At 39.8% G+C, this 22,720-nt stretch overlaps 2 protein-coding genes across 2 annotated transcripts in view; one reads left to right on the plus strand and one right to left on the minus strand.

Moving 5' to 3' along the window:
* The window catches only part of LOC145489067 (adenosine receptor A3-like), a 252,168-nt gene extending 236,843 nt beyond the window's left edge, over positions 1–15,325 (plus strand). Inside the window, exon 2 of the mRNA XM_081467970.1 lies at positions 12,301–15,325. Coding sequence (XP_081324096.1) covers positions 14,317–15,315 — 999 coding nt within the window. The 5' untranslated portion in view covers positions 12,301–14,316 and the 3' untranslated portion in view covers positions 15,316–15,325. The remainder of the gene's footprint in view (positions 1–12,300) is intronic.
* A 1,825-nt stretch (positions 15,326–17,150) lies between these two features.
* Positions 17,151–20,222, minus strand: LOC145489063 (uncharacterized). The gene has a single exon (XM_081467965.1). It carries the CDS (start codon positions 18,372–18,374, stop codon positions 17,151–17,153), a length of 1,224 nt encoding a protein of 407 aa, XP_081324091.1. The 5' UTR covers positions 18,375–20,222.
* Positions 20,223–22,720: the final 2,498 nt, after the last annotated feature.

Genomic DNA, 22,720 nt, shown 5'->3' on the forward strand with positions numbered 1-22,720 from the left:
AATATTAAATCAACGAAAAAAATCCCGATAAAGTAATTTGCCTGGGAGCGTTTGCGTTTTTTCAGTATTAGTCACATGACCATAGGCGTGGCCTGATGACGTCATCACTAGTGTTGCTGATCATGGAAAAATTAAAACACTTGAAATAACTCTGAACTACCTAAAAATGATGAGGTTGTATGAAAATAAATTTTTCTTAGCAACGGCTCGAAAAGATCGCTTAATGGGCCCTTAAAGATTTTACGCTTTTGTACGTTTTTATCGGCGTTCTTTTAGTTTTCGAGCGCAAAGATTTGTGGGTACGTACCGGTAGTCATCACAAACGCCTGTACGTGTTCTATCTCTAGTTCCCAGTTTCTATCGGTTATCTATAGTCATATTACTGCTATTTACAAGGTGTCCATCGTATATTTATTAAGGTTTTCCTGAATATCATACTGTCCATTAATTTTTTTTTCTTAATTATCGCCTCAATTCATCATAAAAAAAAAAAATTTCATCTTTTTCAATATTTTTGTCTTCCTGAAGGCTTCTTAATTACATTGCAGTTTCCCATTTAAGGCTCTCGCTTTTTAACCATATGTTTAAATTTCAATAACTCCTGTTAAAATGACAATGAGATGAAGAGATTAGTGATTCCCAGCGGATTGAAGCTTTTCTTAACGTGCATTAAATCGGATAACCTGATAACTATCTGATGACTGCCTATGCATAATTTAGCACATTCTGTGTTCGCGTAATTACTACATCCAAAATGACCACGGAAATTTAATCATAGGTTACTTAATACAAAATGAGAAGTGGCGCGCAAACTTGGAACGACTGAATGATGATGGTAAGATTCTTTGCTCACTTATTAAATCAGTTTAGCGGATTACAAAATACCGTGCCATTTGGAAGTAAATTCCAGATTACCCTGAGCTTTGTTCTAGAGAAACGCATAGTTATTTTTAGCCCGCCTGACATACAGTTCTTTCTCGCTTTTCTGTTGGTTAAATGAGTTCAAATTTCACAATACCTGAAGACTTGCAATCGGAAACTTCGCCCATCTCTGTCAGCCGGTAATTACTACAGAGGGCGATTAATTTTGAAAACAAAATCCAGTGTTAACATTAATGGTTACGTTGACAATAGTGTTTTCTACTTTGTTCACACCGTTGATGATAATTCATATTCGTTCAGTAATTAAGAGGTTAAAAACGCCTTTTTAGAATAATGCGACTTCGTTTAGACGTGTAAATGTGGAGAACTGAAAAGAAATGATTGCAACATAACTTGTGTTTCATGGCGAAGGGAGGCCTCGCTTCCACCTACCAAATAGGTTGAAAAGGACAAATTAGGTTATTATGCAGTCCCTGTTGCTCTCCGATAGAGAGCTCGGCTCTCCTATGGGCAAATAAGAGCAAGAGTCGTCCATTCACAAAGTAGAAATAACTTCGCTATAACCTAACCATGCAGGTGCCAAATATTGGAGAGGTAAAATAACATTACTTAATTCTTGCAGAGTCAAGAAATTGTATCACTACATGACTTAAGTTACGCGATCTGATTCATCATTGGCGAGAGTAAAAACTTGAACTTGTTCCTGTATGATCTCAACTGGATCCTAAAGATCCTTGCGCTTGTTGCATTGTGACCACTTTCAAAAAACGTTGCGCGATTTTTTTCGACAAACGATCGCTGGAGAGTGGTTACCATGTGGCGAGATATGGAAAACCTGAGAAACCACAGGTATCCCAAGCTCCTTGGGAGTCGTGAAGTTTTAATATATTACGCTGTATTAAAGCGGTTTTTAATTGAGTGTCGTAAAACCAAAACCAAACCCAAAGTTTTTGCGTGATTACCTTCGACACTCAATTGAAAACCGCTCTATATGGAAAAGATATCCGTAAGAACTACTCAGTTAGTTCGACTCTTTCGTGGCTTCTTGTGTTTCCGTGGCGTTTGAGAGCCGTTTCAAAGTGATTCCAGCGAGGTTTAATTTCACCGTTTTCCTCTCTATTAATCAGTCAATTACTGGGTTTCACCGCTCGAGCTGCCCACTTTACGAACTGTTATAAACGATTGTCACATTCCCATACAAACTTTTCTTTTTACGCTGTATGTTTTCAAGATTTCAGTCGTTTCGTGATTTGGGAGGGCCTCTAGGGGACTATGGGCAGAATGTTCCCTTGTTCCCTTGACAAATACCATTGTTCCCTAATATGTTTTGTCAAAGTTCCCTTTAATAGTATAGACACCCCTTGTTCCCCCAAATTATGACATGTTCCCTTGTTCCTCAAAATCCCTCGCAGACCCTCATTTGGTTGCTTGAAGAAAGTAAGGTAACAAGATAATGATATCTTTTCTTTGAGCTGTACAGTGGCGGATCTAGGGGAGGGGCCCGGAGGCCCCGGCACCCCTCCTCCCTTATTTTGGGTAAAGAAAGAAAAAGTCACAGAGGGGAGAAAAGCCGGCAGGGTAAGCAAAACACCGTCCCCCACCCCCGCTCCCCTTAGCCCAAGGTCTGGATCCGCCACTGCTATAGGAGCAGAGTTGCTTGACCTGCGTTTTTGTTTCTGTTCAAAACATCGTTAAATAACGTCGTTCGTGCTAACTGCTAACGTGTTGATGGTAAGAGTAGCAAATTCGGAACTAACGTTAAGTAAGCGGGCGGATGAGATTGATTTTGTTCTTGCCAGGTGTAAATGGACTAAATGAATGCCATTAAGCGTACAGGACTGTGAACGTCGTCTACCGGTCCTTCCGGGAGACGGATGTCATGAAAAAGTGTTGTCGGGCAGCGTTTGACAAGGATGTCTAAAAACGGAACACATTGTGTTGTTCAAATTCATTAGTAAATTTGTTACAATTTTGTCGACTGTTTAGATACCGTAAAAAAACTCATTAGCAGTGTCAAACATGGTAAATGTGTCATCAAAATATTTATACCAAAGCGAAGGACGAAATCTGTCGTTAATTACTCATTTTACTTCAAATATTAACCAAAACTGGGCTTAAATGTGAATCCATGGCTACGCTGTCGATCTGGTCGAAGCATGGGCTATCGAACTTGTTGGATTTTCTGAGTGACGAGGTCCAATAGATTCTGTAACACAGAACGAGGTAATTTCGGAAGATCAGGAAGAGAATACAACTCATGTCGAGGCGAATATGTATTGTTTCGTCAAGTGGCACATATGCAAATAGAGAAGAGACATCTAAAGAGCACATTATTTCGTTGCCATGTTTGTACGTTTTGGCTCAGTCTACAAAAAGTAAATGAGTCTTGGGGGAAATTGCCTGAAGTCTGCTAACACGGTAAGAAGCAAGATTGTGATTGTAGGTGTTAACTAACGGAGGAAACGATAGGGCGGAAAGGGCATCCAAGCCATACGCGCACGGACACCTTCGGACAGCTGAGGGCGCAGTGACCTTCTTGCCCGAATGGTGGAGTGTTTAAGTCGGGATACAAGTGACCTACTCGAATTGCTTAACACGTCTAACGGCTCGTCTAATGTAACTCTTGGAATTCCAAAAGTAGTTATTTTTTAAACATCGCATATACTCTATGTCCTCTATGACCCGATCTAATAAAATCAGACACCGTTAGAGGCATTCGGTGCGAACCGCAGTAGATCAGAAGCAAAGCCATTCGAGTGTTCCAAGATAGACGCGTTGCCGAAGCTAAAGTATTAGAGACAAGCGTCTCAAAATAATCGAGTTGCTTGAATACCATTTCTCTGACGAAACCACTTACGGTGAACTCCGGGGAGGCGTCTAACCACACAAGGATTCGTTAAAAGTAAGTGTAACCAGAAAAGTTATTCAAGTGAGTTTTGGAAATCCCGCAAACAGCAGTGGAGTGTTTTCTCTCAAGTGTTAGTGCCAAAATCATGAGCGCTTTGCTCTAAAAACTTCCAAACCTGGGAGGGAACAGCAGCCTACTCCCCCCCACTCCCCTTCCCCATCCGCCCCCAACTCGTAGGCCTGTGCATCCAGCCTTACGAACCTAAACAAAACACTAGAAGATCCACTACCGGGTAAAATCGTAGATATGCTACGTAGATATGCTAGAGCACGGAAATATTCGGCCGAGTTCGCGAAATTTTCGGAAATGCTTGCAATGTTCGTAAACGTCGATTAGCCTTCGGAAAATCTTGGAAAACGCACCGCCAATACACTTCATTAATGGAAGTTAATTTTCGGTGTCATAAAGAACTTTCGATCGGATATTATATTCGAATGAAAACGTGAAAGTAAATTTATTTTCACCGTATTCCGTAGAATAGCTTAGTAGATAGAGCACTGCTGTGTGTCTAACTGCGATTATCAATCACGTCTTGATAGCTTTCTCCCCAATTAAAATATATGATCTTTCATATATTCACTTGTAAACATTTTAGTTATAGTAAAATATTAAACCATGAAACGATATCGATTTGCACTTGAATTTTAGAAAAAAAAATAGAACTTTCTATAACTGCTTTTCCGGCAGAACTTATTCAATGGACCAAGATTTAAAAAGAAAACTTTCAAAACACTTGGCTTATCATTGTCACTGTTTGAGACGAAAACAATAATCACAAATTAGAACGGAATGACAAAGGCTTTCCGTCAAGTTTGCCTACTTCTACCAACATCAAATTTTAATTTTTTTTGTTTTTCGAGCGGGCGGTTGAAGGATGTTGCTTTGCTGATAAAAATTCACCTCATTCTTAATTCTGTGTATTAGAATCACAACTTATTTTCAAAAGGACACCTGTTTTGAGATAGACAATGCACTGTAATTGTTTGAAGTTCGCTGCCGTCGCTGCGCTGTACAGGAATATTATTTACCAATTTCGAATGAAAACTGCACGAAATTCCAAGATGAATGAATATCATTTTATGTTTTACTTTCATTGGCTCATTTGCTAATGATTGACAAACAATCGCTCTCGTACTTTAGGCGTCCAAACCACAAGTTTGGTTCATGTAAATTTGCACTTACCAAAGCCATGTTTTCGTCCTTCTGCACGAAGGTAAAGTCTAACTAACACAAAACACAAGGTAGGCAATGCTACTCAATATTTTCCTTCTTAGAAATAGGAGGTACAAAAGTTAGCAGCTCATTTCGCTTTTTCTGTGCCAACCTGCATTTGGGAAATAATTTATTTTTTACAGATCAGAGCGTTCGACAATGACGACAAGACTGGATTTTATTTTGACTTCTTTTTTCAGTTTCTTGGATCGTCTCTTCAGTCGTATAGCCTAGTAGTGTTGTCTTTGCTCGTTCTGTTCAGAAAGCAAAATTTTGTCTTGAGAAATTGAACTTGAACAACTCAATGAAGATACAAGGTGTTTTTCCACTGAAAATTCAAATATAGTCTTCAGTGGTTTTCAATAAGCTAAAATTTCAATCTTAGCATATGATAATTTCAGCTAACCAGCTTTATTTTAGTTCTGGAATTTTCTAGTCGCAACTCGTGAATGGACCAAGATGGAAGTCTACTTTTTTAAAACAAAATTCTTTTCCCAAAATTTGATCAATTATCTGGCGTTATGTTTACATAGTCTAGTTGCGTGTGGACTAAAAAGTTGTAGATTATAGCATTATCGAATTTAAGATAATCGTAGACAAGACTACGATTATCGTAGTCTTGTCATTTTTTGACCTAGTACCGACTCGTTTTACGTCTCTACGTAGATAAGAAATTAAGGATGTTTTAAAGTTTAAGATTCCGCTCCATGTGACGTAATGATAACATCAAACCATATATCCCACAGACACAAACCAGAACCTACTTTGTGTTCTGTAAGTGTTTTTAATTCCAGTCATTTATTTACACTATAAAGGGCATTTACATACATTTCATAAGGTTAAGTAATGAAAACAGTAAAATATTAAGAAATATTAAGCCGTAAAGAAATAAAATTTATTTATGAACGGTGACCAAAGAAGCAAGAGCTTTCTAGTTGGACACCGCCATAGTCAAGAATGATAAAAAAATTAAGAATTTAGTTAAGCCTGAGACCTACATACACTTCATTACGACAAACAGACACTACACTCACACTTACATAGCGACAAAATCAAGTTGAGTAGCATTTGCTTTCGCTGGTAGAAATTAAAAACGATTCAGATTTGGTAGCTTATTAAAGTAGATGAAAACTTCGATTAATCCACCACCTATGTCGGAATAATTAGTGAGACGTATGACATTAGTTAATTTTGGTGATCACTTGTTGTCATACAAGATCTTCACTGCTTTCGACCGGATTCTAGGTAAAGCGCTGAAAATTTAGAATAAACTATCTATTTTTGTCACACTCTATTGCAAGAATGACGAGTGATTTTGAAAAAAAAATTGTCAAGCCCTCTAGAAAAAGCCTGTATTTCGATGAAACTCCAATAGTGATTTATCAAAGCCATAAACATAATAAAAGAAAAAAAATGAAAACAAGCACTTAGATCCACAAAGAACACGAAAGATATTTCACCATAAATATGTAGCTTTGAAGTATAAAGTAAAATAATTGATTAAAACAATTTAGGAAACAAAGCCATACCAAAAACCATGCAGTCAAAATAAATTCCTGATACCAGGTTAAGACTAAGCATGTGTCCAATGATTTCCTATGAATTTTTAAATAATTTATATTTTTGTCGATACTAGTTCAGTGCTTTCAAATGGCCGAAAGGTTTAGTTTTATATGATTGTCTTTAATTTTGTCTGTATGAGCTCACATTATATTGTTTGTACACCCTGGCTTTCGGATTTCAAGCGTGCACATACACTTAAACGGTAAAAAAACAAACAAACAAACAAACAAACAAACAAAAATAGCTTAAATATTCCATTTAAATTTTAACCAAATGAGACCAGCACCCTTTGATAAGATTTGCAGGTGAATGAATCAATGTTTTCCTGATGACGTGTTTTCCCTACCTTATGTAAAATCATGTGTATAATAGTACAAGATAACAACAAAACAAAGCAATGACACTTACGAACAGAAGTATGGAGCTGACTGTCTGTGCCGGTAGCCTAACACGCATCATCACCGCTTCTTGCGTATTTCAAACATTATGCTTCATAACCTTCCAGTTTGAAAACCATTGCAGCTGAATTTAGCTTCATTACGCCGGAACCGGCCGCGATAATTAAATCCATTTTTAATTCCGCATTTTAATTCCCCCAGGTTCGATCTTATCGACAAAATAGACATACGTTTCTATCTAGAAACTCACTTTATTGTCCAAAAACTCGCTGGTATTCTAAGGCCCAGTTCCGACGTCGTGCTTGTCGTGCCGAACTAAATTGCAATTAGGTTCGAATATAGCACGACAGGAAAACAACTCTGATTCAGACGTCGTGACAGAGTCGAACCAAATTTAGGATATACTGATGCCTCGCAACAATTCTCCTCCTAACTCCCCGTGGGAACGCAATCCCGCCAAAATACATTAATTTAATTTATGAATTCTGTTTAGCGCGGCAAGAAGCACGACGTTTGAATCGTTACTGTGTGGCTGTAACTAAAAGTGGCACGGGGACTCGGGGACGTGGGACTCGGGAACGTGGTGAGGTGGGGACTCGGGGACTCGGGGACTCGGGGACTCGGGGACTCGGGGACTCGGGGACTCGAGGACTCGGGGACTCGAGGAATCGGGGACTCGGGGACTCGGGGACGCGGGGACGCGGGGACGCGGGGACGCGGGGACGTGGGATGCCAGGACGTCGGGAGTCGAGGACGCGCGGGGACTCGAGGACGTGGGATATAGGGACTTGAGGTCGTGATAAACAAACAACACCTGATTTTTGCGCTGAATTTGTAAAATACAATTTTCGGCGGTCAAGTGAAAGGTAATCTAATATGCTGGAGACTTTGTCAGCAGACCAGTAGCTGATGATTTCCAGCGCCCATGGTTTGGCCTTGCCTATTTTACCGTGAGAGTTCTGGGTACAAAATAGTTTCAACCTCGTGGGCAGCCATGGAGGACTTTCCTGGTGAGTAACTGTGTTTTGTCAATCCTTGAACATCCGTGCCGTATCCATGCTAATTTTGACGCTGATGTTTACTTCAGGAAAACCGTTAATCCTCAAGTCCCTACGTCCCACGTCCTCGAGTCCCCGAGTCCCCACGTCCCCGAGTCTCCGAGTCCCCATGTCCTCACGTTCCCACGCCACCGATTCCAACGTCTCCGAGTCTCAAGTCTCCGAGTCCCAAGTCCCACGTCCCAGTCCCCAAATCTCCGCCCCACTTTTAGCCACAGCCCTGCCGCGCCAGAGTCGTGTGGCACGGCAGAGCTTGTCGAACTTAATTGCTTGCCGAACTTAATTCAAAAGTTTGATTCAGACGCCGTGCTTCTGCCGTACTTTTGTCGAACTTAATTCCTGAATTTAGTTCGGCACGGCAGAAGCACGGCGTCTGAACTGGGCCTAACCGCTTTATAATACTTTATCGCGATTTATTTCCGCGGGAACATCGCGAATATGCATGGAAGGCACAAATGTTCGCAATTTCGCAAAAAGAGTTTACTGAGAAATTGAGAAAAAAATTTGCGGAAATCAAATGTGCTAGTTTCAAAAAATAAAGTAACATTTGGAATACTGCTTTTACAATGGTTTTCGGTTGTGTAAGCATCAACAGTTAGTGCGGTATGCCAAGACGCTAGCGTCCAACTGATGCGGTAGTTAACTTTGTAAATAGCGAGTTGATCCTGGAAGTCAACTGGGTATTGCACGGGTACCGCCGTTTACACGATTGTTTTTTACACTGGTTTCGAAAACCGAGTTTCTGGCGAACATTTCAGCACCAACCTGGAATTGCCAAGGGTATTATACAATTAATTCTTTCCCAAGGAAGTTTCTAACCTGGGAATATCAGAGGATTTTCAGTATAGTAATAGTAGTAATATTTTCTTCCACTTATGATGAAGCAATGTAGTCTCTCGCAATTCCTTAACACGTGTGCATATGGCTAGTCTCCTTACAGCACATTTTTTTCTATACCAGCCTCTGCAGGTGTACGAGTTGTTAAATCTGTTTTAGTCAGGGGGAGTCTTGAGGTGCCGCGAATTTAGTCGATATTTAGATTTGGAGATCATCTGATCATTTTAAATCTACCACGTTTGATAATTTTTTTTTTTTCTCATATCAATTATTTTTAACACCTTATTTTTGCGTTTCATGATCCGCTTTCTGTTGTTTAGTGGAGGCGCAGCGGCCTCGTGGTTAGTACGCCGAGCGGTACGGGTTCGAGCCCTGGCCGGGGACATTACGTTATGTTCTTGGGCAAGACACTTTACTCTCACAGTGCCTCTCTCCACCCAGGTGTATAAATGGGTACCGGCGAATTAATGCTGGGGGATGACCCTGCGATAGACTAGCATCCCATCCATGGGGGAGTGGAAATACTCTTAGTCGCTTTATGATACAGAAACAGGGATAGGCTCCGCTCTGTTGTTCTCCGTTGGCTCGTGTGCAGACTTTACCTTAATTTATGATCGTATGGAAAAAGTTTCAAAATTCCCGAAATTTCCAACTTAGCACTGATTGCGCCCCTGCGTCTGGCAAATAGCAGTGATAACGTCTAATTACTTGACACAGCAGACGATCGATCAGAGTTAAAATGCTTTATTGTAAGCAATGCATGCACTTCAAACACAGATTATGTCTTCGATGTTTCAAGATATTTTATTCCGGTTGGCTTAAAAAAAAATGCAATTCGTATTTTCGGTCGAAACTTGTCCTTTAATGAGAAATCAGTTCCAATCAGCGCTGAAAATTTTCAAAATTTCGAGTCGGGATTTTTCAGTCAAATTGAAGGCATCTTCTGTTCACCAGGAAGACGGCTTCACCTGCTAACAAAATAAAAAATCACAGAGATTCTAAATCACGCTCAAAGGCTCTGAGAAAATAGCTAACACCTGAAACATATTTAGAAACTATTCAAAACACATTAAAACTATTTGAAAATATTTATTACAACGGTTGACGCTCTTTCGAGACGTCATGTAGGTTTTTTTCAATACTGCCTCCTTGTAGCCGAAACAAAAACTCTAATTGACAAAAAAAAAAAAATAGGAAAATTCATTTCCTATACACAGGAAAGGAAATTTTGAACCATTTCTCGTCCTAAAAATTATCGCCTTAGGTCATTTTTGCATTAATTCGTATGTGTGTACTGCTTTTTAATGTCGGTCTCCTCAGCGTGGTGGAAAAACACAATAAATCTAAACACTTCGACACCTGCAAATACGAACAGACAACATTTATGGGACCGATTCAGCAATCAGCTGGCATTTAGAAAATAATCTTTGAATATCTGTCAAGCATCTTGGCGTGATTTCCGAAGGCGGGTTGAATTAAACATGGGCCATACTTACTTTCATTTCATGTGAAAGGTGCACATAAAAAAACACAAACACACAAAAAGGCAGATGTCGGAGAGGGAGGATCACATCCGTATGATTTTCCTTAAAAGAACGTATTTGAAAAACTTAGCACGATTTTACAAGACTACCATAGTAGACAGAAAGGTGAAAATTGATGTTTTCTAATTCATATACCGCTTTTTCGAAATTTTTGCCTAAAAGATCTTTTATCACCGTAAATGCAGTTTCGATTAAGTAAAATCAAGAATGCGAGTCATATAGTTTTTATCTTCGTCTTCTTATTTATTCTCTAAAATTATTGAAAAGCGAAATAATAAGACATGGAAAAAGCCGTTAATGAACTGGGCGCGATTTCTTCGGCGTACTCAGTATTTTGCGAAATGTTCAATTTCACTGCACGTACTAGTAAATTAGGGAAGAAAAATTACCAGACAGTTTATTTCCATAGTTGAGCGCTGATCACGACGAAACCTTATGTTATCTCTTTCTTTTTGCAGGATCGTACATGATAAACTGTGAATGAGAAAATTATTTCCCGGATTGTGAAAACCATTTCCATCGAAGGTATGAGCTTTTGCTATTCGTGTAGAAGATTTTGAATTGTTCGCGAAAATAACGAGGTAAACATGCTTATGGTGATCTTTTAGTCTGGGGTTTTTAATTCTCTCTTTTCTTTTTGACTGAAATTCAAAAAAACGTAATCTCTTGTAATTCTCTTTTTCCGTTTTCCTTTCCTCTATTTTTATTTCTATTTATTTTTTATTTTTTTATTTTTTGCTCACTGTAAATTGCTGTATTTTACACACTTAAAACACATATCTTATTGCAATCTCGGTAATGGCGGATCATTTCATCATCAAGATTGTGAACCAATATTTCATACTCAAGAACCTCTTGAAAGTATACAACAATTGGTTAAAAACACTAATCGTAAGAGTTTTGAGAATAAGAAAAGATTTTGACCGAAGATATACTTAAACTTAGAATCATAAAAGAATTATTAACAGGAAGAAATCCGGCTCTTTGTCAAGAACGTCGTAGTTGTAGGCACGAGTAACGAGGGCCGGCTTACAAAAAAGGCAGAGTTTAAATTTACATTGACTTGTCAGTAACTAATTGGTGAGGCCAGAAGCAATCGCTCAGGAAAGATTTTATGAGCTTCTACTCGATATTAAATAGTCCAGATTAGTTTCTTACCCATAAACTACAATTACGTTTAATGTAAAGGTGAAATGGGGCACAAAACGTGTTTAATTCTAATCATATATGAATGGCGGTTAATGAATTGTTTTTTTTTTATTTTTTCAATTCTCACTTGGACTGTCAAACTAAGGAAAAACTGAGCCAGGTGTTGTCCTTCCAATAACATGTTCCGACCAAACTATGCAATTAGTTCTACGAAAAAGTAATTAATTATAAACGTATGTTTAAAAAAAAGACAGCAACAACAACAACGATTTTTGACTTTTACGTCGCCTATTACGGCCTGGATTGACTAGCAGACACGTATAAAACGATAAAGATGGCCAAACGCTGAAGGGAACGTGCAACTTAGTCTGCTTCGTTCCCAGTCGCCGCTGCGTTTCGTCCTTTGAAGAGCACTAAACAATGAGTGTGGTGCTTTATGGTTACGTTGCGGGTGCAACAGGCTCACAACACCACGGGCACCGCGCTCCAACCAGAGAGGGGCGCCTGGGGACGAAGCAGAACTAGGAAATTATGTTAAATGTCCAGGGCTAGCTGCTACTTATTGCCTATACAGTAGGTACATCAATGAATGATGACGTGAAAAGCAAGCTATTTCTCTAGATGTTTTTTTAGTATATATAATCCTGTACCATTTAAACTTGTGATCTGATTGGATAAACTGATGCCATGTGTCGAAAGATGGTCGGCCCTAGGAGGGCGCTCAGATTTCCAAGCTTCAAATGCGGAAGAGCAAATAATAACTACTTAATAACCGAGAGTGAGGTCGTTACGGGAAAATCTCAAACTGAGGCTTTGCCGTATTGACCGAGCGACAGCGAGGTCAATACGGTAGGCCGAGGTTTGAGATTTTCCAGTAACGACCGAACGGTCGAGGTTATTAAGTTGTTTATTATATGGCTCATCAATAAAGAGAAAAATCATTCGAGCGGAAGTCGTCAATTTACATCCGGCGATGCGCGCGTTTACCGATTCATTCATCGTCTCAAACCTAGGGCAAAACTACACGGTCAGTGAATTTCACAACTGTATTACTTATTCCGTTAAAAACACTCATTTCTTTACGGAGAAGTCACTGTCACAGCCTCAAAAACGTATTTTAGTATCGTGGTACCACAAGTTGATGGGAAGTTTTTCCGACTTTTGGGGCGAAACGTCAACGCATATAGAAAAGACAGCAAGTGCTTCAAAATTGTCCAAACCAACCGTCTTTCGGTGAAAGAAGATACTAACGCTTTAGAATGCACTGCTCAAAATAAGCTTAACTCGATCTTCGCATTCGCTTTCGACAACATATCTTCGCCTTCTTCATTCTGGGATTTATGGATGAACATTTCAAGCCTTGTGAACGTCTCCAGTTATCAGAAACACTGCTACCGACAGAAACCGCCCGATAGTTTACATCTGATGATCCTGGAAGCTGATTTACACTTGCTTGTGTCAAAGCGAGGGAATCTATTTGACGAGAACTTTGACGGAGTTCAATACTTCGGTAATTGCTGTGACTAAGATGATAACTTATAAGTTTCTTTGTGGTGTTCTGCTCAGGATGCATGGCAGATCTGCCGATGGTGTTTTTTACTTAGCGATTTTAGCTTTACTTAAGACTAGGCAAACTTTGATTGTTTTTCACTAGTGCCCGCCAAGGTTACCGACTGGTAAGTCATCTATATAAATTTTATTAAAGAAATATCTCTAAACGTTTTGCTAATGATATTCTCGTACTGATTTTAATCGGCTTTCATCGCTTCAATGCGCTTGAATTTTCAGAACCGGGCTCTTCCTAATTTGCATAGTCCGTAATCGGCCCGTGGGCATTACGGGAGAATAATGCCATACAATTCAGTGACAATTAACCAATCAGAGCGCGCGTTATATCGGCCACAAGCCAAAGCCATATAATAAATCGTTTTATTGATATTCTACGTTTAGTATGAGTTAAACACTAGGCTATGCTTATCTGTTGTTTCCATCGACTTTGATAGGGGAGCAGGGATGGCGCAGTGGTGAGATCGTTCGCCTCCCAACAAGGCGGCCCGGGTTCGATTCCGGCCCGGTGCCATACGTGGGTTGAGTTTGTTGGTTCTCGCCTTGCTCCAAGGGTTTTTCTCCGGCTTCTGCGGTTTTCCTCCCTCCACAAAAACCGACATCTCTACATTCCAATTCGACCAGGATAGAGAACCTGCATGAAAACCAGCTAAGGCTGATGTGGCGTCCTCTCTAAATATTGAAATTTTTGATAGCGCGGTTTTCAGTTGAGTCTTTAAACCAAGACCAAAGTGATAACTCTAGCCAATCACAAAGGACACAGACAATACAGTGGACCAATCAAAACTCGAAGTAATTACATGAAGTTGACGCGAAGCGCGGGAAAACGAGTGCAAACGCGTCACGTTTGGCTTTGGTTTTACTTCTGATTGGATGAAAAAGTGGCGCGAGTTTATGAAAGGGACACTAATAGTGTAGCGTAGTTGATGCAAAACCTATTACTTTTTGACACTCAAATGGTTAAATAATACTAAGGTTCTACGACTTCAAGACTCTACCAGAGTTTTTTTTCCGCTCTTGACTGAAATGTAAAGAGGAAGATACAACTTCTGAACCTCTGAAACTAGAGACCTGTTCTACCACTAGCTTGTTCAGTCAAAACAAATCGTACTCAAGATAGATGTATTTTTAATTTATCTCTTTCCACACTAACTTTTTTTAATTATTTCCTTTGCGATCTAGAGATTGACACCACAGTCATGGCAAACAACTCTTCGCAGCTAGAACCACACCACAACTTCGTCGTCATGGCAACACTAAGTCACGTGAGCACGTCTAAAGTCAAGGGCTGGTGTGCTATGTTTGCTGCTGAAGCCGTCGTTGTGACGATAGGAAATTTGTTCATTATGACCGTCTTTGCTAAAGCGCATGACATGCGAAGACAGCATCGCCATTACTTCCTTATGAACTTAGCGCTGGCTGACTTCACGGTAGGAGCCTTTGCAGAACCGCTCTTTGTCTACATCTTAGGGGGATATTACGACCTGTGGATATTCAAATACAAAGACATCTTATTCACTGCCAGTATATTCCTTGACATGTTTTCGGGGATTTCGTCGATTGCTTTCCTCGCCGCCATTGCTCTTGAGAGACTCTACGCCACGCTGTACCCGACCAAATACAGAACAATAAAAACAGCGAGTTACGCTGCAGTGACTCTCTTCCTATGGATTATCTCCGCCATCATTCCAAGTATTAGAATCTATTTAGGAAACGATTACATCTCGTTGTACGCATGGATGCCCGTGGTTTGTCTTCTGCTGTTGCTTATCGGCGTAGCTTACATTGTTATGTGGGCTAAACTCCTGTTTTTCAGTACAAAGCGCTTGAACCAAAGCCGTGAAAGACGGTTGAACGTAACTGTTTCTATTTTAACCATCGCCTCACTATCAGCATGGCTGCCGTTTATAATCTTGAACACAGTCAACATGTTTCGGCCAGTCAGCCTTGTAGCTGTGTACTCCACTAAAGTTCTACATTATGGCAATTCTTTAGTCAACCCTTTCTTGTTTGCTTTAAAAATACCCAAGTTTAGAGAAGCAGCAAAGAAGATATTTTGTAACCACCGACGAAACGCGGAGGGGAATCGTGCGTCGCAAGTGAGGCAAGAGCATTCTTTAAAGGCTTTGCACTCTTCGAGTTCGCAAAATTGTCGCAAAAATCCTGAAATTAGTGAAATTAGGAGTACATCCGTTTGAAGGTTATCTAATCAAGATTCTGGATTGCTTTCCATTAGGCACAAAGATTGTCTCTACCAAATAGCACTGCGAACAATGCAAACAGCTATGAGCAGTAAGAGAGTTTAACCAAATCACAACGGTTATGGCAATAAGAAGGTGGTCAAACACAAGGTTTAAAGAGCTCCTCAATGGCTCCGTCTGCACGTGCGTTATACATTTCTCAACCGTCCAAATTTCTGCGTGTTATGGAGAACGTGAGCCACAAAGCAAATTTTTCAGCTTTCTAAACAGAACTGAAAGCCGCGCTTACATATTCAGCGATTACTCTGACTGAATAAATGTGAGATTTTTAAGCTAGTAAACCTATGTGAGACTATTAAGTAAAATATAACTGAACTTATTCAGTTCTTATTCAAAACTTGACGTTAGCCTCGCCTGTTTTGGTTGCCGGTAAAACACCCTGTAGACTTATGTCTGAAAATCTGCTTCTTATTGATCATAATGAATAAAAAGTCTTAAAATTTGACTCTTCTTGTAGATCTAACTTCATTCATGATGATAATCTCTTGGTCCACACTAATCCGTCAACAAAACGGAGCGCTCTTTAAACGGCAGAGGAATTTGAAAACCCCGGCTTTTCATTTGTGTGGACAGAAACATTTTAAAAATGGAGCTTTTCGAAAACGATAGCGTCACAATAATCATTTCCTGTCCAAGTTCTCCTCAAGTACAAATCCAAAATAACCGGTGATTTGTTGCGTTTTTAAATTCCTCCGGCGTAGTGTGGACGGAAAACATTTGATACATTTTCAGAGTGAGACCTTCGTTTTCAAAGTATGAACGGCGCCTAACTCCCAAGGAAAACAATACCTTGAACTTTCGACTCGCACGTGATCAGGTCGTGCACCTTGAAACCGCGGCAAATGTGCGTGTCAGCCAGCGTCAAGCAAATAATTTTTTTCGCAGTTTGTTCCATTTTTGTTTGAAGGGTACAACAAAACACTTAATGACTGACCCCACAGGAAACAATGAGTTTTGTTTCCCATCAACCCTTAAGGGTCTCGGAGAAACAAACCTCACCGTTTCCCTTAGGGCCAGTCATTAAGTGCTTAGTACTTCTAACCTTTTAGCCGTCTTTAAAAAAGAAATATCTTGAAACAAATTATTCTAATCTGCGTTTCAGGCATGAATTTTTATATTCTGTAACCGAGCTATTTGATGATCGCTTGCTTTCGACTTTGGGCGATAAAAGTACTCCAATTTTGGTCATTTGACACTTTCTGATAATCCGCAAGACTCCACGATTTTCTAAGTATGCAAAATTTATTGCATTGCGCTAGAATTTAGGTCTAGAGAACTGAAAAGAATATCGCCTTAAATTAACCAGGGGAAGTTACCATTCAAGTTTGCTAATCTCACTGCATAAATCCCTACTTTGGAACAAAAACTCAACTTTATTATGCAACAACGGTAAAATACTTAATGTGACGAGATAAATAGGCATCATTTACAGGGTATAAACGATGCGTGCTACACTTTAATCTTGGAAACAAAATCTAAATATTCCCGCTGCAGCCAGCCAAAAAATCTAAATATTTCACAAGTGCATGACTTTTGATTATGTGAGATACGAAGATCTGAATTCCAACTTTTATTTACATACATTTATTACTCTTGAACGTGTGGATTAAAAGGCATTTCTTGTCCTCTGTGTGTCAAACCAATGCTTATATGTTTTAAATATAGATGAGATCCGTCGCATAAAAGTCTTGTGTATAATCAGACGAAGCTAGTATTTTGATTTGCCATTATGCGAACTGATCTTTAAATTACTTTAGTGACAAATAAGTGCCTCAGGGTCTCTCATCTGACTTGTTACCATGATGTTTAAAAGCTAGAGCGCTTTTCACCAGGGGCAAAGCTTTCTTCTTAAAATTTGCTCGATTATTATTGCGACTCAGTGAAGCTAAAGAATGCTTGAGTACATCCACCCTGTTTTGGCCACTGAGATGAATAGCTTCAAGAGTTTCCAAAACTGATTTTAAAACTATACTGTTTGAATCCGGTTGTTTGCGAGCGTCCCTCTGAACATTACTGTACTCATTTAAAACGTTGACTTCACCATGCGAAGGAAAGCTTTTCTGTGGAATCCAGTGCGTCAAATAGCGTTCCCTTGAAACCACATCAATTGGCGGTAATTCCATTTTCTTGGAGCGGACGGTATTTTGAAGCCACTTCGCGCCGCTTCGTTCTGCTAAGCTCAAATACCTGGCACTTTTCAGCGTTGAATCTCTTTTGGATTCTCTCTTTTTGGCATACACATTTGTTACAACGTCGTATAAATCTAACTTCCTCTGTTTGTTTGGGTATTTGTCTTTATTATGAGGCACATTACGCAACAAAGAACAATCTCCCAGTTTGCGCACAGAATTCCTCTTATTCCTATTGTGTGAAATTTCAAATCGGTGGCTATGACTTTCAGTAAAGACGCGACGTTTCCAAACGGCTGCAGATTTAGTGACAGCTCCAAGCTCCTCAAAACTTCCCGGAACGTTGGGACGTTTACTCTTTATTTTTAAATCTGAAGTCCTTGACATCGCTGACATTTTGCATGTAGTGCTCAAGTCTTCAGCAGATGTTTCTTCTTGTTTAGAACTGGGCAGTTTGTTGTCTGTACTCGATTTCCGTTCATTGCAGCCGGCAGATGAATTCGTCTTCGTCTCTGTGCTGGGGTTTTCTTCTCTGCTGTTTTCACCTTCTTTTTGCTGTTGCAACTGCGCAGGAGTATCTTGATCGGCTCCATTCTCGAGGCGTTGAAACTCCTCTCTCGTTTCATAATGATCACTCGCGTTAACGAGGCCATCGCCAAATTTCCTTTCTTCGACAACTGGAAACAAAAATTCACTTTCGTCATCCACAGACAGGTGATTAACAGCAAACTCTAAAAAATCCGGCCCGTCACTCAGGGCTGGTGAACAAGACGAAGAACGACCAGGGCTTAACATGGCTAAAGAAGGCAAGGCTTTTATTCCAAACGCCGGATATTTTTTAAAACAGCTATTTTGGGCTGAAAGCATGCAAATGATAGCAACAGTGAGATTATTTTAACACCTGGTTAAGTTACTATTGGAAACGACTTGATTTTCGCGATAACACCCCAGAATTTAATTGTTTCAGTTACAGATGAAAGCAAAAGGAGACCAATTATTGAAGAAAGTACATAGAAGTTCACAAATCAAATGGCCTTTAACAGCAACAAAGTTGATCCATTTGTTAAAGGATTTTGCTGCAGTTGTGTCTCTTAACTTATGTTAATTTCTAACAAAATAAGTTATCACTTTGAGAAATCAAAACAAATTGAAATGTTTATACTATATTTCCCCTTAAACTATAGAGCTCAGCAGGACACTTAGAACCTTTGGACTGACATGATCCGTAGAATCTTTCAGATCTGTGTAACTTCCATTTTACATTCAAAGTTATCTTTTCAGTACATCATATGAGTTTGTAGATAAATTCTTTAATTATTTCCTTAAAACGGCTCGGTAATAGGTTTCACTTAGGAGGTTGAATAATTTTTAGAGATCTTACATGCAACGTTGAATTTATTTTAGGAAGTTCAGGAACAGGGTGCAAAGACAATGTGTTATTTTTAATTGCTGTAGTCATAATGTTTCTTCTATGCTTTTTAGTGCCCTTTAGGCTTCAGTTAAAGATGATTGAAACACCGCATGGAGCGTAAAAGCTAATGTTGTTTAGACAAATTCGCGACGTGTTTTATCATAAGCAAACACGCAACTGTAATTGAACCATGGAAATTGTCCTTCGGCTCGAATCACCGCGTGTTAAATTAGAAAATCGACATAAGAAAGCTCGACGAGCTTCTGATCTGATAAGAAGCTGACGGGAATCGTGCACGTTTTCAGGAAGTACTGTTGCCGCCGTGAAACCACCTCATGAATACGAAAATATCCTGTTTGCCTCGTCTCCAGGCGCCATTTCATTCTCGTTCCCAGAGCCTCCATTTCGTTTGGCCACGTGGTCGGCGAAACATTTTAAAACGAGTAGCACTGGGGACGAAAATGGCGCCGTTCCAATTCGTCATTGAAAGGCGGGAAACAGGGAGCGCAAGCCTTGATGGTTAGGCAGCGAAATGCAACAAGCCCACAACTCCCTACGCTCCTCGCTCCGTCTGAGGAGGAAATTTTCCCTTTGAAACGTGGAGAGGATGAGGGAAAAACAAACAAAACAACAAAAAACGAGGAAAAGAACGAGGTTAAGTTGCCTTTGAAATAGTTGCTCCAGACAGCACACAGCCTAAGAATTACATAACGTGCACAGTCTTTAGGTTCGTCAGTCAGTTACATGCATTTAGTTACTTGTTGTTACTTTTTCCCAAAAAGTATTTTTATGAAACCTTTCTTGTAAAAATGATTTCGATCTACACCGTTAAAATCATCGTTAAAATCATTTCGTTGGAGAGGTTCAATACCAAGCTTCTTATTGAGCGGAGGCTAAAGGAAAACCAGCCGTGTACTTCTGGCAAACTTTATCTAAAAAAAAAAAGATTACCAAGAACATTTTACAGTAGCAAAATAGTGGACACTAAAAAAATGCACAAACTGAAAGAAAACTACTTTAAAACATATCTTTTAAGGTAGCAGAATTGAAATCTTTTGGCTTTAACATAATTTTATTCCTATATATAAAAACAAATAATAATATAACAATAACAAAATCAATCAATCACCAAGTAGTGGTTTTCAGAAGGGTCCCCTAAAAAATAAGGTCCAACAGTAAAATAATAATCATAGTAAAGTAATAAAAGCTAAAAGCGTAAGACTACAGCTAAGGCTTAAAACTATAACTATAAGATTTATAATGCTACTAACTAAGGCCCGTTCCAAACGTCGCTCCATTCATTCGCCGAAGAGCAGAAGAGCGGCGTTTGAATCAGTTTGGTTCGGCAGGTTAAGTTTGGTGCGGCAAACAACATTAAATTCGGCAGGGTCTGTCGCACTATGCGACGTTGGAGCGGCAGCTGATTCATACGGCGTTCTCCTCATGTGTCGAACCTAATGCATAAATTACTGTAGCTTCTTTTTCATATAACGGGATTCGTGATTGGCCCAAAATTGAGTGGCGTGACCAGTCATGCATGAAGCTCAAAGTCGTCTCTAAAAATAAAGACAACAAAATACCAGTATGCCTTCGATTTATGAGAAACAGGAATGTGTAAGCGAGTTTCTTTGGCGCAAATTCATTTTTTGCTTTTTCGTCGTGATAATAGCCCAACTTATTAGATTTCCCTTTAACAAGTCGATTTAACCGGGAGAAAACCTGTCTAAATACAAACACTGAACCCTGAGGTTGAATTTGCTTCCCTAAATATTGCTATAACACCATGATAACAGCGAAATGTTAGTCACAGCTTTTCTATTTGGACAGAGTTCTTAAATTCAGAACGCATATTTTCTCGTCGAAAATTGTTACCATCGGCTTCCCGAATTAAGCTCGACGCAAGCACGCCGTCTGAACCAGCCGTCGCTCCAAAGCCTCTCTAAAGTCGAACTTAATCAAGTTTGGTTCGGCACATGAGTGGAGCGGCGTTTGGACCGGGCGTGAGGTTAGAGAGCTCCAATCCCAAATGTAGCATCAGAAACTACACAGTCAAAAGCTTACACCTGATCAAGAAGTGTTCAAGAAGTCTTCATTTTGTTTATACGTCAGCTTGGGAACTTCTCCATTGAAACCTCTGTCCTGTAAAGTTCTCGGTGACTGTACCACCTATTGTTGTAAAATGAAATCGTTAGAAAACACCTTCTCAGTCACGGCATTGAGAGCTTTGAATGCAGACGCAAATTCACTAAAAGACTAAAATGTTTATATTCTTTACAAACAATCTTAGAAAATCAAACGTATATAGAACTACATCAGCACAAAACAGCTAAGGGTGGTGTAATAGTACAGTTGGACCCCGGTAATTCGAACTCGGCTATTTCGAATTCCCGGTTATTTCGAAATCAAAATCATTTCCCATGGATTGGTCCTTCAGTTATTTACTATGGAGCTATTTCGAACTCCCACCATTTCGAACTACTGTATTTTTCATTTCCCCTGAGAGTTTGAAATAGCGGGGTTCAACTGTAACTACCGAGAACCTGGAACAGGCTAGAACTCTCAGTCATACTCAAGATTCCTCTCCCTAGGTTCTTCTCGAGCCCTGGTCAGGGTGTGTAAGACCCCGTCCACAGTGCGCCGAAGAAATTTGAAAACGCAGCTTTATTTCTACGGTTAGGCCTACCGTCCACACTATATCCGTCACGAAAACGGAGCTTTTCGGAAACGCTCTTCAAACCAGAGGAATTTGAAAACGCAGCTTTATTTCTACGGTTAGGCCTACCGTCCACACTAATCCGTCACGAAAATGGAGCTTTTCAAAAACGCTCTTCAAAGCAGAGGAATTTGAAAACGCAGCTTTATTTCTACGGTTAGGCCTGCCGTCCACACTAATCCGTCACGAAAACAGAGCTTTTCGAAAACGCTCTTCAAACCAGGGGAATTTGAAAACGACAGCTTTTCGATTTCGTGTGGACGGAAATCATTTTGAAAACGGAGCTTTTCGAAAACGAGGACGTCAACGGCGATACTCTTCGATTTTCCTGACCTGAAGATTTCGTGAAGCACAAATCTAAAATGACCGGTGAACTGATTGTTGCCTCGTTTTTAAATTCCCTCGACGTAGTGTGGACGGAAAATGTTTGAGACGAAATCCGATAGAAAATCGAGCAATGCCAGTTTTTAGTGGACAAAAAACTTGTACCAGAATAATTTTCGGTATTTTACAGTCCTTTTTGCATTTTCTTAAAGCTAAAGATATAAATAGTTGCCTAAAATAACACCAAAAACAATTTCCTATGGGAACTCGAGAAAATAAATTTCAAAGTTCAGAGAAATTGTGCAAACACAGGTAAAATTTCATCATCAGTTTCATTTCACCAATACTTTCAACTATTATATAGCTGGCGTTTTTCCCGCTACAGCGAGCCCATTCACTGGCTAGTTCATGGTCACCTGCCATCTAACAATGAAACTGTTTACCGCCAAATGCCATGAACGGGCAACATTGCGAAAACTATGACGTCAAACGGGAAACAGTTCACTGTTACCCGAGCAATGTTGAGAATATTGTACGTGATCAGAGCGTGCAGTTGAAGGTGGCCTGATGTTGTTGCTGGAATCTCGGCGCGTTTTTCAAAATTTGCTTTTGTTTTCTTTTGCTATATAACAAATCACTTAATGACTGGTCCCTCAGAGAACAGCGAATCTTGTTTCCATTAAATCTCAATGTTTCCCTGGACTTCGTCTCGGGAAACACTGAGATTCTCGGGAAATAAAATTCACTGCTCCTCTTGGGACCAGC

The sequence above is a fragment of the Orbicella franksi genome, chromosome 6, assembly GCF_964199315.1.
Source record: "Orbicella franksi chromosome 6, jaOrbFran1.1, whole genome shotgun sequence".
Classification (NCBI taxonomy): Eukaryota; Metazoa; Cnidaria; class Anthozoa; order Scleractinia; family Merulinidae; genus Orbicella; species Orbicella franksi.